Below are 15,191 nucleotides of genomic sequence, written 5' to 3'. Positions count from 1 at the left end.
AGAACTACTTTTAGTTCATGTTCTCAAGATGACTTAAGGTTTTATAAAAATAGGTGACATCTCAGTTCAGACAATGCATGAAAGGTGAGAGGTTCGGTCTGTCTGTATCCCAATCTTGAATCAGACTGGTTCTATTTCCAAAGTATGAGTTGATAAAATATTACATGGATTGATTGCCTCCATTAACTGCCTGCCGATTTTTCCACAAAAAGCACACACTGAATCTATCTGCAAATATAATACTGCAAATGCAAATTCATCCCATGGACTTGTATGTATGTGCATGCATGAGAGAGTAGTGAGTGTGTGTTTTTGCATGTGTGATGGAGTATGAGGGTATCTGCAGTGGTGGATTTGTGTGTGTCTGAGAGAGACCATGTGTATGAGAGAGGGTCTGCGTGAGTGTGAGAGAGTGTAGGGTGTAGTGGGGTCACCCAAGGTTCTCCTCGTGGGTTCTGAACTTGACCATCAACCTCTGCTCAGCCACTGGAAACAGTTAAGCAGTGACACAACACACATCGGAGAGGACAGAGTGGCACTTGTCTTACAGAAGGTGGGAGGCTCTGGATGCTATCATCCAGGGTAAACACACGCTGGAGGACCTTCGGTTCAGATTCAGCTAGAGGCCAGGCTGCAGACACGGTGGTGGTGGGTGGGGGGAATCTTAACCGGACACTTTATTCTGGGAGATGGTCATTCCCCTCAGGACAGCCTTCTGATTGGGTCAGGGATTGTCTCCGTTCTCTGCAGTTCCCAGCTGGAGGCCAGATGACATTGGTGTCTGCCTGGTGCCAGGATTCAGGAACCGATAAGAAGAGGGAGAGAGAACGGATGGTGATGACTCTACCTGGGAAATGGCTTATTTTTAAAATTAAGAATAGCTAAAATGATATATTCAGAAACATTATTAAAGTATGTTCAATTTTATAAGAAAGCTGCAGACATCTTTTGAAACTTGCATTGAAATATGTGCATTTAGGCCACAGCTGAGGACAGGCTGTAATGGGTGAATGGCCTATTCCTAGTCTTGTGAAATTGGCTCAGACTATGTCAAAAAAGAATCATAGAATTGTAGAGCACAGAAACAAAGCCTTCGGTCCCAACTGACCAGATATCCTAAATTAACCTAGTCTCATTTGCCAGCACTTTGCCCTGTCAACCTTCCTGTTCATGTCCCCATCCAGATACCTTATATATGTTGTAATTGTACCACTTCCTCTGGCAGCTCATTCAATTTACGTACCACTCTCTGTGTGAAACAAGTTGCCCCATAGGACACTTTTAAGTTTTCCCCTCTCACCCTAAACGACTTCTAGTTCTACTCCTGGACCTCTCCACCTCCGGAGAAATACCTTGTCTATTTACATTATCTATGCCCTTCATGATTTTATAAACCTCTATAAGGTTACCCCCTCAGTCTCCAATACTCCAGGGAAAACAGCTCCAGCCTTTTCAGTCTCTCTCTCTGTAGCTCCAAACCTAACAACATCCTTATAAGTAAGTCATTTCTGAATCCTTTCAAGTTTCACAACATTCTTCCCACTAAGTGATCAATAGGCTGTGAACAATTTATTTTTTTGTTGGGGTGTAAGAGAGGGCATTTCTTAAGACCAATTAACTTTCACACTTTTTCTTTCTAATCCGAGGTCACTCAAATCTTTCCCCACTTACCCTAAACCTATGCCCTCTCGTTTAGGACCCCCAACCCTGGGGAAAAGATATACAAAAGGTGAACAGCCGAACAAATGCAAAAGGGCTAATAAGTCGAGCCACAGAGGGGAAAAGAAAGTGGCTCCAGCCTTTTTTTCTCCTATTGGCATTTGGACACTTCAAATCTGTCAGTAATACCACCTTCCAGGATCTCCAGCGTCTCTGTGGCAGCGAGCACTGCGCATGCTCCTCGGAGACAGCACAAAAACTACACCAGCTGCTCGGTGTCCGCGCACACGGCTCGCGCCCTTCTTTTGATGGACCAACAGGAAGCACTGGACGACCGGAAGGAGACTGATCCTCCTGCCAATCAGAGCGCCCCTATTGTCTGAATGCGGAAGTTGGAACATGAGCTTCGGAAGTTGCTGTTGTTGCTCCTCTCTCTCTCTCAATAAAGATTGAACTTCACCCTAGATTGCAACCTCCTTCCTCTGTCCAACATCTGTGAGTACGGCACTCTCTTTTCTCACCCTATTTTCAATTTCTTTTCTAAATTCTGAGCTTCAGTTGTTGACTTGCAGCAACTGAAAGGAAATGGGGTGAATCGGGGTTTGGGGGAACGACTCTGCAAACGTTGGTTCAGGTCTGTGGCTCCATTGGCAAACGCATTACCACAATGTGATGATTTTGCCTTTGCTGTGGAAGGAAAAGCAGAAAAAAGGCGCATTGTTTAAGTGGTGATATATTGGGATGTGGACAAAGTGAGGACTGCACATGCTGGAGATTAGAGTCGAAAAGTGTGGTACTGTAAAAGCACAGCAGGTCAGGCAGCATCCGAGGACCAGGATTGTTGGTGATTTGGACACGAGCCCTTCGTCAGGAATGATGTGTGGATGTACAAAGGGGCCTCAACATCCTTCCACACCAGTCACTGCCAGTTGTCAGACAGATGTAGCAAGCAATCAGCAAGGCAAGTGATATATTAGCAAGAGTTCAGAAGTTGGGATGGCTTTCTGCGATCAGGCAGCCATTGAATATATTCAAGCCTGAGTTCATCTGATTTCTGAACCACAAAAAAGTGGATGGTGATGGGGGAAGGCAAAAATAATGGTTTTAAGACCAGTACAGAACAGTTACAGAGTCATACAGCTCAGAAACAGACACTTCAGTCCAACTAGTCCATGCTGAATATATTCACAAACTAAACTAGTCCCATGTAGTTTGGCCCATATCCCTCTGAACCTTTCCTACTCATGTACTTATCCAAACGTCTTTTAAATGTTATTACTGTAGCTATATCCACCACTTCCTTAGGACATTGATTCCACACACAAACCACTCTCTTTCAAGAAAAGGTGTTCCTCATGTCTTTTTAAAATCTTTCTCCTCTCTCCTTAAAAATTTGCTCCCTAATCTTGAAACCACCATCTGAAGGAAACAGCACCAGCCACTCACCTCATTGACACCCCTCTTGGTTTTATAAACTTCTCAACTTCCTGTGCTCCTGTGAAAAAAGTCTCAGCCTATCCACTTAGATGTAGGTATATTCATATCCAGTTATGATCTGTTCAGTGCTGGTGCATGCTCAAAAGACCAAATGGCCTACTCCTGCTCCCAATTCTCTCTCTCTGTGTCCAGGACAGCAAGAGACCATAAAACATAGGAGCAGGAATTAGACCATTCAGCCCATCAGGTCTGCTCATACCACACAACTCTGGTTGATAAGTTTCTCAACCTCATTCTCCCACTTCCTCCCTGTAACCCTTGATCCCCTTGATACTCAAGAACGTATCTATCGCAGTCTTAAATACCCTCAGTGACCTAGCCTCCACAGCCTCATGTTGCAATACATTCCACGGATTCACCACTGTCTGGCTGAAAAGTTTCTCCTTATCTCCCTTCTAAAAGGTCTTCCCTTTTCTAGTCTCTTTCAGGTCTGGTCTCGCCCACCAATGGAAACATCTTCCCAATGCCCACTTTGTTTAGGCCTTTCAATGTTCTGTATGTTTCAATTATATCTCCCCTGAGTGAAAGTGTAGGCCTGTGTTATGGACTAAGCCAGACCACTGAAAACATTCTGAAGCAGGCAGCCCCAGACCATAACTTTGCAATTTGATTTGGTAAGTGCACAGTGAAAATTACCTGGAGTAAGTTAGCTTGGTTGACTACTAGATTTTAAAACAGACAAAAATTTATTCACAAAATTACACAATGAAACACAAAGATCAGAATAAAGAACCCCTACAGAACTCAACCTTGCCAACTAGACTCAGTTATGCTGTTCTGAATATACACAATAGTCCCAATAAGCCAACTCCCTTTGAAAACCAGTATAAATGGAACACATGCTTATAGGTTGAAGTTGAGAGGCGGAAAAGAGAGAGAGTTTCCACATAGCTCCCTGTTGAATTTCCAACCAGTTCAATACTGAACTAAAACTGCTCAGCTCACTCCCCTTTCTTTATACAGGTCACTTCTAAAACTTGACCAATTTGGCCTGAAGTCACACCTGTTTACATATAAACAAAAGGCCTTTCAAATTCCCTTTCATCTCTGTTCAAACCAGACTGATCAGCACCCAGCCGGTTTATTACCTCTGAAAAAAGTCATGGACAGAGTCTCCTTGAGCCAGAGAAAAGCTTTTAGTCAAAAAGGAACTAGCTTTGTGACACCTGTTAATCAGCATGAACCAGACCCTTCAGGATGAGGTACAGCAGGGATTAGGTTCAGCAAAGTGAGAATGGAGGGAGTGTGTGGGATGGAGATTTTCAGCTTCCAGAGAATAAGAGAGGAAAAAGAGTTTGCTGTAAATTAGAATTGAACGGATAGGCCAATGAACCGAGGAGTGGCAGATGGAGTTTAATTTAGAGAAATGTGAGGTGTTGCATTTTGGTCAAGCAATCCAGGCAGGACTGGCACAGTTAAGGGGAGTGTTACAGAACCGAGAGATCTTGGAGTGCAGGTTCATGGGTCCTTGAAAGTGAGTCTTAGGAGGTCATGGAGTGGCTGTACAGGACATTGGTTAGGCCACTTTTAGAATACTGTGTTCAGTTCTGGTGTCCCTGCTACAGGAAAGATGTTGTGAAACTTTGAAAGGGTTCAGAAAGGATTTTCAAGGCTGTTGCCAGAGTTGGAGTGTTTAAGACAGGAAGAGGCTAAATAGGCCAGTGAAAAGTTTCCGTGGAGCATTGGAGGTTGAGGGGTGACCTTATAGATGTTTATAAGGGGCAGGATAGGGTGAGTACCCAGGTTAGGGGAGCCCAAAACTGGCCGGCATATGTTTGCGGTGAGAGGGAATGATTTAAAAGGGACCTGAGGTGCAACATTTTCATAGAGGGTGATGGAGTCTGATACAATTACTACAAAATTTAAAAGGCATCTGGATGGGAATATGTAGTGGAAGGGTTTAGGGGGATATGGGCCAAATGCTGGCAAATGATTTAGGTTAATTTAGGATTTCTTGTTGGCACAGATGAGTTGGGTTGAAGGGTCTGTTTCTGTGCTGTATGACTCTAATCATCTTCGGTGAAAGCAAAAGTGTGGTTCTGAAGACTGGACTTTCAGAGCAGCTTTCAAAGATGTTTTGCCTTGACTGGGAACAGAAGAAGTTGGAAATTAAATCTTTTATTTGTGAGACAGCAACTGAATGAGTGAATACATCTTGGAAAGTGAGAATTCATTGAACTGTGGGGATGAAGCCCTACCCTATCCAGTCATTTCTGCTGGTAGATGAGACCCGGACTCAAGATTAGGGGGAGTAGATTTAGGACAGAGATGAGGAGGAACTCCTTTTCCTGGAGAGTAGTGAATCTATGGAATTTTCTGCCAAGGAATCAGGAGAGGCAGCTTCATTAAGTATATTCAAGACACAGTTGGATGGGTTTTTGCAATGGTGGGGGAATTAAGGGTAGTTGGGACAATGGAGGTAGGAGTAGCTGAGACGATGGATAGGTCAGCCATGAGCTGAATGAATAGCAGAGCAGGCTCAATGAGCCAATGGCCTACTCCTGCTTCTATTACTATGGAACTATAACCCTGCATTTCCCATGGCTAACTCACTGAACCTGCACATCCCTGGACACTTTGGGCAATTTAGCCTGGTCAATCCAATTCAAGGCCAGTGAGCAATGTCGTGATCTGGAGAATTAACATCAGAGAATGATAGAAAGGGACAAGGAGAGTAAATATACCAGCAATCAAAACTGGATACTAAAGATCACAAAAATTGAAACTAAAACGGTGTGTCTGAATGTGTGCTGCATTGTAACAAAAGCGAATTAATTGACTACACATTTGAAGAGAAAAGTTATGATCTGTGACTCCTAACGGAGACATGACTTCAGAATGACAAGGATTGGATCCTGAAAATTGAGGGGGTAGTCAAATGGAAAGCAAGATAATGGGAGAGGTGCTAATGAAAGCACTGATCACAGGGTAATCTGGTGTCAGCTCGGATTTCAGGTCCTGGTTTCTCTGTCCTCTGTTGATTTTCCTGTTCCAACAGAGTTAAATGTGGGTCTGCTCTCAGCTCTGCTGGATTTCTCCTGAAGCTTTGACCCCCACCCCCACCCCTTTACACCTTCTGGAACAATAAAACATGCAGTTAATTGAGACCCAATCCACAATCTCCCAGTCTCTCAAACCAATCAGACACAAGAGTGTAGTCATAGCATGGAATCAAACAAGAAGAATGAAACAAAGTTAAATGTATATAGGTGCTCGTGCTTAATTAGATTAGATTCCTATAGTATGGAAACAGGCCCTTCCACCCAAAAAGTCCACATTGACCCTCCGAAGAGTAACCCACCCAGACCCATTCCCCTACATTTACCTAACGTGCACCTAACATGGGCAATTTAGCATGACCAATTCACATGACCTGCGCAACGTTGGACTGTGGGAGGAAACGGGAGCACTCGGTGGAAACCCACTCAGACCCGGGGAGAACGTGCAAACTCCACACAGAATCAAACCCAGGTCCCTAGTACTGTGAGGTAGCAGTACTAACCACTGAGCCACCATGCTGGCCCCAAATGTTTGTTCATTAGGAAGTAAACCAGAAATAGAGCTTTCCCAGTATTCTTATAGTGCCCTACTTGAGGAATACTCTCTCCCTTACATCTATTAGTACCCAGCTATGATTTACAACAATATTTACACCAATGTAAATAAAGCATCTGTTATCAAATAGACATAGAGATATACAGCATGGAAAGAGACTTTTTCTCTCCCTCATGCATGCATGCACACACGTAACTGACAGGAAGTTCTAGGATTTACATATTATTGATACCTGCAACCCATTCTAAACGATGAAAGACTTAATCCAGGTCTGTTCAATATATCATTTCAGTGGCAGGACACTGTAATGTTTTTCCATGAATTCTGTGCCTTATGATCTTATTCTCCACAATCACCCGATGAAGGAGCAGCGCTGCTAACACCAGTCCTTCCAAATAAACGTGTTGGGTGTTTGATTTTTAACTTTGTCCAGGTTAGGTTGGATTGGCCAAGCTAAATTACCGGTAGTGCTTAGGGATGTGCATTAGTCAGGGCAATAGGGGGATGGGTGTAGGTGGGTTACCCTTCGGAGGGTCGGTATGGACTCCTTGGGCCGAGTGGCCTGCTTCCACACTCTGGGAATTCTCTGAAAGGAAGGGATTACTCTGTTGCAAATTACAGGGCAGCGCAGGCGCAGTGCGCGGAGCTGTTGTCGGCCTTTCCCCGCCCCCTCACTTCATCCATGACGTCATAACGCGGAAGTGGCCCTGTCCGTTTCAGAGTGAAACTCCCTCCCTCTGGGCAACTCTTCATCCTGGGAGGGAGTGGGGGGAAAATCTGTTCACTTGAAGCAACCGGAGTGATCCCAGGGAGGGGGCAGACTCTGCAAACTCAGGTATGTGTCTTAAATACCCGGGTGAGGAGGGACGGAGGGATGGGATGGGGCTGTTTTCCCTCCTGCGCCAGAGACTTAGGGGTGACCTCATAGACTTCTAGAAAAGCATGAGGGGCATGAATAGGGTAAATATACAAGGTCTTTTCCTTAGGATGGGGGAGTCCAGAACCGGAAGGTAATAGGTTTAAGGTGGGGGGAAGATTTAAAAGGGACCTAAGGGGCAACTTTTTCATGCAGAATGTGATGTGTGTAAGGAATGAGCTGCCAGAGGAAATGGTGGATGCTGGCATCTGGATGGGTGTTTGATTAGGAAGGGTTCAGAGGGATATGGGCCAAGTACTGACAAATGGGACTAGATTGATTTTGGGTATCTGGTTGGCACGGAAGAGATTGACCGAAGGGTCTGTTTCTGTGCTGTGTATCTCTATGACTCTGGCTTTGTACGAACATATATACAGTTTCTGTCTGGTGTTGGTGTTAATGCTTTGATGTCTCCTTTCCCCCCACTTCCCAGGGACGTTAATGTGAGAACAGATGGGGGAGAGTGAGATGGTGCTTTCAATTTTGTGGAATAACTAAAGAAAAGAACGTTCCCCCAAAAGTAGAAATGCTTGTTCTGAACTTCCACCCTGGACTGACACTGATGACTTTTGTAATCTCTTTTTACAGAGTATTTGGCGATCTGAGGACGGAAGTTTCAAAATTAACAGATGAAGGGCTTATGCCTGAAATGTTGACTTTCCTGCTCCTCGGATGCTGCCTGACCAGATGTGCTTTTCCAGCACTGCACTTTTCGGCACTGACTGTCCAGTAACTACAGTCCTCTCTTTGTTGTCAATGTCTGATAGTCATTCAATCCATTGAGACTGCAACAATTTTTGACTGTGATTCTGTGAGAAGGAGCAAAGCTTTTTGGTTCTTGTTTGAGTACGTTTTCAGCATCAGTGGGACTGGATAAAAGTCCCTACTATTGCAGCGCACTGAGTGTGGAGCCAGAAACAGTTGTACAGCCTGGAAAGAGGAATTATGGTAAGAGGGGCTCTAAACGCATTTGTGTACATCTGAAGCTTCAGCCATGGAGAAACCTGAGGAATCCCACCCCGTGGAGGAATCATGGAAGTGTGGCGACTGTCGGAAAGGCTTCCGTGCTCCATCTGCCCTGGAGATTCACCGGCGCAGTCACACCGGAGAGAGGCCATTCATTTGCCCCAGGTGTGGGAAGGCCTTCAGCAATTCCTCCGCCCTACTGAGGCACCGATGGGTTCACACGGTGGAGAGGCCCTTCAGCTGCCCCGATTGCGGGAAGGACTTCAGCTATTCTTCTGACCTGAAGACCCACAGGCGGGTCCACACGGGGGTGAGGCCGTTCTCCTGCACTGTGTGTGGGAAGGCCTTCAGCACCTCCTCCACCCTACTGACCCACTGGCGGGTCCACACTGGGGAGAGACCATTCACTTGTTCCGAGTGCAGGAAGGGATTCTCTCAGGTGGGCAAGTTGCGGACGCACCAGCGGGTCCACACTGGGGAGAAGCCTTTCAGCTGCCCTGAGTGTGGGAAGGCCTTCAACGATTCCTCTGCCCTTCAGACCCACAACTGGGTCCACACACAGGAGAGGCCGTTCCCCTGCACAGATTGCGGCAAGATCTTCAGCAATTCCTCCACCCTGCTGAAGCACCAGCGGGTCCACACAGGGGAGAGGCCCTTCAGCTGCCCCGAGTGTGGGAAGGGCTTTACCCAGGCGTCGGTCCTGCTGATCCACCAGCGGATCCACACGGGGGAGAAGCCTTTCTGCTGCCCTGAGTGTGGGAAGGGATTCACTCAGATGGGCAACTTGCGCACGCACCAGCGGGTCCACACCGGGGAGAAGCCCTTCTTCTGTCCCAAGTGCGGGAATGCCTTCAGCGATTCCTCCACCCTACTGAAGCACCAGCGGGTCCACACTGGGAAGAGGCCATTCCCCTGCCCCGAGTGTGGGAAGGCCTTTAGCAATTCCTCTGACCTGCTGAAGCACCAGCGTGTCCACACGAGGGAGAGGCCCTTCAGCTGTCCCAAGTGTGGGAAGGCCTTCAGCGATTCCTCCGCCCTGGTGAAACATCGGCGGGTCCACACAGGGGAGAGGCCCTTCAGCTGTCCCGAATGTGGGAAGGGCTTCACCCGGGCAGCCACCCTGCGGAGGCACCAAGGAGTTCACGTGCCATCGCAGGGGGATTGAAGGAGCGACTGTCGAGTGCCATTATGGACTGGGCTATCAACTCAGTTCTGGAACTCCCGGGTTTGAATCCCACCGCAGCAGATAGCGGATTTGGAATTCGGTCAGAAATCTGGAGGTCAGAATCTAACAATGAAACCATTGGGCGGGGTGGGGGGGAAGCCCCATTCTGATTCAGTCACATCCTTTTTAGGGAAGGAAACTGCTGTTGTGGCGAAGGATTCACTCAGTCGTCCCAGCTGCATCCTTTCCCTGGTCTGGCCTACACGTGACTGAGACCTACAGCAGTGTAGTTGACTCCACCTGTTTCCCCCCACTTCTTTCCCTCCCGGCAGATGGGCAGGGAGAAACTTACTTGGAGAAAGGGTATGGGTTGAAATCGCTGAGTGAGGCAATACTTCTTCCGGGTTAAGGCTGTACAAAGGATCCAGTTACAAAGGGACAAGTTAGTGGTGACCAATAGGAAAGAAAGTGGTGTTGGGGGGGTGGTGGCGGAGGGGTGCTTTGACCTTGAACAGTTAAAAATCAGCTACGTTTTCAACACCTTTTTGCTGAGGTGATCTGGAGCTGTAACAAAGTTGGGTCGCAATAAAGGTAACCTGAACTTACTGCCAGGCTCAGACTTTGAAAGCTTTGAGCTCCAACAGGTTTTTGTTTTAAAGCTGCTCATTTCTTTCAGCCTCCTGTACTAAGTTTCCAATGCCATGTATCAGATGGAGCAGTGAATGAGTAGCTGGTATCATTAGAAATTGTAAAGTTTTCAGGAGTGTAGAGTGCGTTGTTTCATTGGCATTGTAAAGTTTACTGGCAGCACCGGGAGGTGTGGGCTGTGTTCACGAGATATGATGTGGAGATACCAGCATTGGACTGGGGTGGATAAAGTTAAAAATCACACAACACCAGGTTATAGTCCAACTGGTTTCTTTGGAAGCACTAACTTTCAGACCGCTGCTCCTTCATCAGGTAGCTGTGGAGCAGGATCATAAGACACATATTTTATAGCAAAAATCATAGTGTCATGCAACTAATAGGATATATTGAACAAAACTAGAGTGCTGTTAAGCCATTCATCTTTTAGAATGGGTTGCAGGTTTTAGTTCGTTAATACGTAAATCCCAGAACTACTTTTAAGTCATAGTCTTGAGATGACTTAAGGTTTATTTTTTTAAAAAGTGATATCTTAGCTCAGACAATGCATTACAGGTGTGAACTTCGAGTCTATCAGTATCCAAATCTTGAATCAGACTGGTTCTATTTCCAAAATAGGAATTTATAAAATATTACATGGATTGACTGGCTGCAGATTGTGTTTTTTTGAGCAAAATTGAATGTATCTGCAAATATAATTCTGCCAATACAAATTCACCCCATAGAGTTGTGCGTGCATGAGAGAGTGTGATTGTGTGCATGTCAGTTTGTGCATGCGAGTGTGCATAAGACTGTGTGAACATTTGGTAAAGTGTGAGTGTGATGGAGTATAAGTTAGTAAGTGTGTTCGGGGGGTGTGGGGGTGTGTGTACATGTATATGTCTGAGAGAGAGAGCGTGTGTATGAGAGAGGTATGAATAAAAGCGAGTGGTTGCGTTTTGCTAAAACAAGGGCAGGACTTGTACAGTTAATGGTAGGGCCCAGGTCATGTTGTAAAACAGAGACATGGGGGGAGTTAAGGTACATAGTTCTTTGAAAGTTGCATCACTGCTAGACAGGATGGTTAAGAAGGCACTCAGCAGCATTGCCTCCACTGTTCACACCATTGAGTTGGGACATCTTGTTGAGGTTGTACAGAATGTTGGTGAGACCACTTTCCGGGTACTGAGTACAGCTCTGGGTGACCCTGTAAGAGGAAGAATACTATTAGAGAGGGTTTGGTAAAGATTTACCAGGACTGGAGGGTTTCAGTTGCAAGGAGAGGCTGGGACTTTTTTCACTAGAACACAGGAGGTTGAGGGGTGCGCTCATTGAGACTTATAAAATCATGGAGTGGAGATAAGGTGAATAGAAAGGGTCTTAGTGTAGGGGAGCTCAAACTTGGGAGACATTTTTTTTAAGGTGTAAAGAGAGATGTAAAAGGAACCTGAGGAGCAACGTTTTGACAGAGGGTGGTTTACATGAGGAATGAACTTGCTGAGGAAGTGGTAGATGCAGGGACAGTTACAACGTTTAAATGACATTTGGATGGGTACATGAAACGAAAGGTTTAGAGGGATATGGGCCAAATACAGGCAAGTGGGACGAGTTCAGTTTGTGAATCAGTGGATGATTTGGACCAAAGGGTCTGTTTCTGTGCTATATATCTCTCTGAACCAGAAGTGATCTTATTGAAATCAGTAGAATTCTGAAAGGGGCTTGACAGGATAGATGCAGATAAAATGTACCTTTGTTGGGGAGGGTCACAGAATCCTGACAATGTGAAAGTAGGCCATTTGGCCCATCTATTCCACATTGGCCCTCCATATTGCTACCCATCCATACACACCCCCTTACTCCATATTTTCCATGGCTAATCCACCCTAACCTGCACATCTCTGGGCACTGTGGGTAATTTAGCACTGCCAATGCACCCTAATCTATAATTTACCTTCTCAAGAATGTAATTTAAGTACAAAGCTTTTCTAAGAAAAATGTCAGTCTGACTGGACATTGGGACACAAATAGAATTCACACCTCTGTTCAAAAAGCTCTGCATTTCAATGGCATTTTTGAGAAGGTAATTAAAACCAAATTCTGGGATTAACAAACCAAAGAGCAGCAACCCATTCTAAAAAAAATGAAAGATTTAATCTAAAATTGTTTAATATATCACATTTCCATAATACTTGACTCCTTTGACTATAAATTCCGTGATCATGATCTCATTCTCCACAACCACCTGATGAAGGAGCGGTGCTCCAAAAGCTAGTGCTTCCAAATAAACGTGTTGGATTATAACCTGGTGTTGTGATTTTTAACTTTGTCCATGGAAACTCAGGAGTTGTGGGACTTGTAACAGTTGTCATTTTGTGATGTGTTCCAAGTGAAATTTATCCTCTGCTCAGGCACAGGTGAACAGTGTGTTCTTTGACTTTGTGGATGACCAGGCTAGCAGTTATTAAATGCTTCTGTTAACCAGCAGAAGCAAACTGTAGATCAGCAATCGTTACTCAATAGTCCTGGTAATCCTGTTGGGTCAACAGAGAGAGAGAGGGAGAGGATGTCACATCTAAAGTGCATACAGAAAAGTTGTTTTGCTTGTTCAGTCAGTTGAGTTGGTTCTGCACTCAGATGAGAGTAGATACTGCTTTTAATGGATCATAATTAAACACTATGATGGAATACCTTAATTTCAAGGAATGCTGAAAGGGCAAATTGTCCTGTAACCTTGAAGAGAACCTTGGATAACCCAACTGAGACATTTTTACTGATAGCTCCATAATCATTTTACTGCTGGATTTATTTTCAGGGCAAATAATTTCTGGCAGAAAATTTCTATCCTGGGAAGGCAGGGAAATTTAAAGAAAAGGCTGTTAAAAGCATTTTAACTGTGGCCCCACGAGCTCTCGTGGGACAGTGCATTTGCATAAACATTTCAGAGAAATTCTGTCTAACTGTTGGACTGAAAACAGTTTCCCCATTGAATGTTAAACAGCTATTGAGAACATTGCACATTATAAAGTGCGTTCTTGAGGAACGGAGGAGGATTGAACTTGCCAACGTGAAGCACATTTTGCAGAGAGAGGAAATTTCTCAGGATTGAAGAGGTTGATAGAAGTCAACAATTGTCAATTTATTTCATGAAAAGTACAGCTGGTATGGGGAGATGACTAGGGATCACAGAAGAGGAGTATCTGTAATGAGCACATAGAAACAAACCCTTCGGTCCAGGCCAACCAGATATCCTAAAGTAATCTAGTGATCCATTTGCCAGCATTTGGCCCATATCCCTCTGATTCCTTCCTTATTCATATCCCCATCCAGATGCATTTCTTTCTTCTTCGGAGAATACTTGGGTGAGAGCCAAGATATTGCTATTGCTCATCCTTTCCGCACTGTGCCTAACCTTCCCTTCGTGCTAATTGTAGCTGGAGAAGCCTGAAATCTGAAAACGATTTCCTGAAAAAAAAACATTGATTCGAGGTTGAGCTCAGTGATGGATTTTCTAAAGCTTTGCTATTGTAGTTTTCAATTTGACAAAAAAAATTTCAGTCATTAATGTCCAAGACAGAGTAGATATTCATTTAAGATATAATTGAGATATATATGTTCTTTACAATGTTTTTCCTTCATTACCAGTGATTGCCTGTCATTTGGTACATTGAGCATCATCTTTTTGTGATTCAACAGATATGATTTGAATTGAATTCTGTAAGATGGTTTTGTATTTTATTTAACTTTGTGTTAAAGATTTCCTTTTCATGACTTTATTAAAATATCTTAATGTATTATAATGAAGCAGCTAATTTATTCTGAAATTATTTCAATTAGTTGGTCAATTGCCAAATAATAGCTGCATAACTGTTGTAAATATTGACACCCAGGAAAGCTATTTTGTTTAATATATCTTATCAAAACTATAAAATTGTTTTTCATAGGAAATAAAATTTGCAGTCTTTTATTAAATGGTTGAAAGTAACTTTGCACTTAATTGCTCCGTTTGGGATTAAACATTGTGACTTTGATAAAAATAATCTTTCAGAGTTTACGGTGAGTGTATTAACAAACAAATGTTGCCATTTGCTCTTGAATTACCTCAAGCTCAATTTGAAATTCTTGAATGAGTTGAATAAGGGGTACACAGTGAATATTTATTGGCAGTGCAGAGAATTTCAGCAAAGTGCAATGTATTTGGTTAAACAAGATATGTAGCTCTCCTGATAACTTTGTAATTCTTTGATATTTTATTTGTCAGTGCTCGTGCCCAAACATCCTAAAAAAAAAACGTTTTGGCATTTGGTGAAGTTGTGAATTTTCAATCTGTTTCACAATTAAATGACACAACCAATCTAAAGATTAAATACATATCACCATCTCTTTGCCGTTGTTATAATAGAAAGTCAACATGTAGAATCGCCAATGAAACATAAACCGTGGCTGCTCTTAATGTGGAAAGACTGAATATCAATTGAAATGATCAGAATTAGTAGACATGATGGCATTGTGCACAAACGGTGAGTAGTGGGAGTTCAGAATTTTTCTGATCACTTAATTCTGACACATGCAGTGATGGCAGCATCATAATCTGTTTTATTTGTTCATGGAATGAGAGGATCACTGGTAAAAACCAGTATTTTTCATCATCCCTTAATTTCCGTTGAATAGTGGGTGAGGATAAGATGAGGTTGAATTGCAAGGCCTACTGGCTTACACTGTCCCCTGACAAAACAGAGACTTTGGGAGGAGAACAAAAATTGGAAGTTTAAAATATTGATGCTCCCATTTATCTCTCTCAAAAGGCAGTTG

The 15,191-nt window shown here is 44.0% G+C and overlaps 2 protein-coding genes across 2 annotated transcripts in view; one reads left to right on the top strand and one right to left on the bottom strand.

Moving 5' to 3' along the window:
- The window catches only part of LOC140460950 (uncharacterized), a 41,667-nt gene that overhangs the window by 14,353 nt on the left and 12,123 nt on the right, over positions 1–15,191 (top strand). Inside the window, exon 3 of the mRNA XM_072555706.1 lies at positions 8,730–9,693. Within this exon, the coding sequence (XP_072411807.1) occupies positions 8,730–9,693 (964 nt within the window). The remainder of the gene's footprint in view (positions 1–8,729; positions 9,694–15,191) is intronic.
- LOC140460942 (uncharacterized) overlaps positions 13,498–15,191 on the bottom strand; it is a 128,111-nt gene continuing 126,417 nt past the window's right edge. Inside the window, exon 5 of the transcript XR_011954406.1 lies at positions 13,498–13,844. The gene's annotated coding sequence lies outside the window, so the exon portion shown is untranslated. The remainder of the gene's footprint in view (positions 13,845–15,191) is intronic.

The sequence above is a fragment of the Chiloscyllium punctatum genome, chromosome 36 (genome assembly GCF_047496795.1).
Source record: "Chiloscyllium punctatum isolate Juve2018m chromosome 36, sChiPun1.3, whole genome shotgun sequence".
NCBI classification, from domain to species: Eukaryota; Metazoa; Chordata; class Chondrichthyes; order Orectolobiformes; family Hemiscylliidae; genus Chiloscyllium; species Chiloscyllium punctatum.
This window is presented reverse-complemented; position numbering and strand designations above follow the sequence as displayed.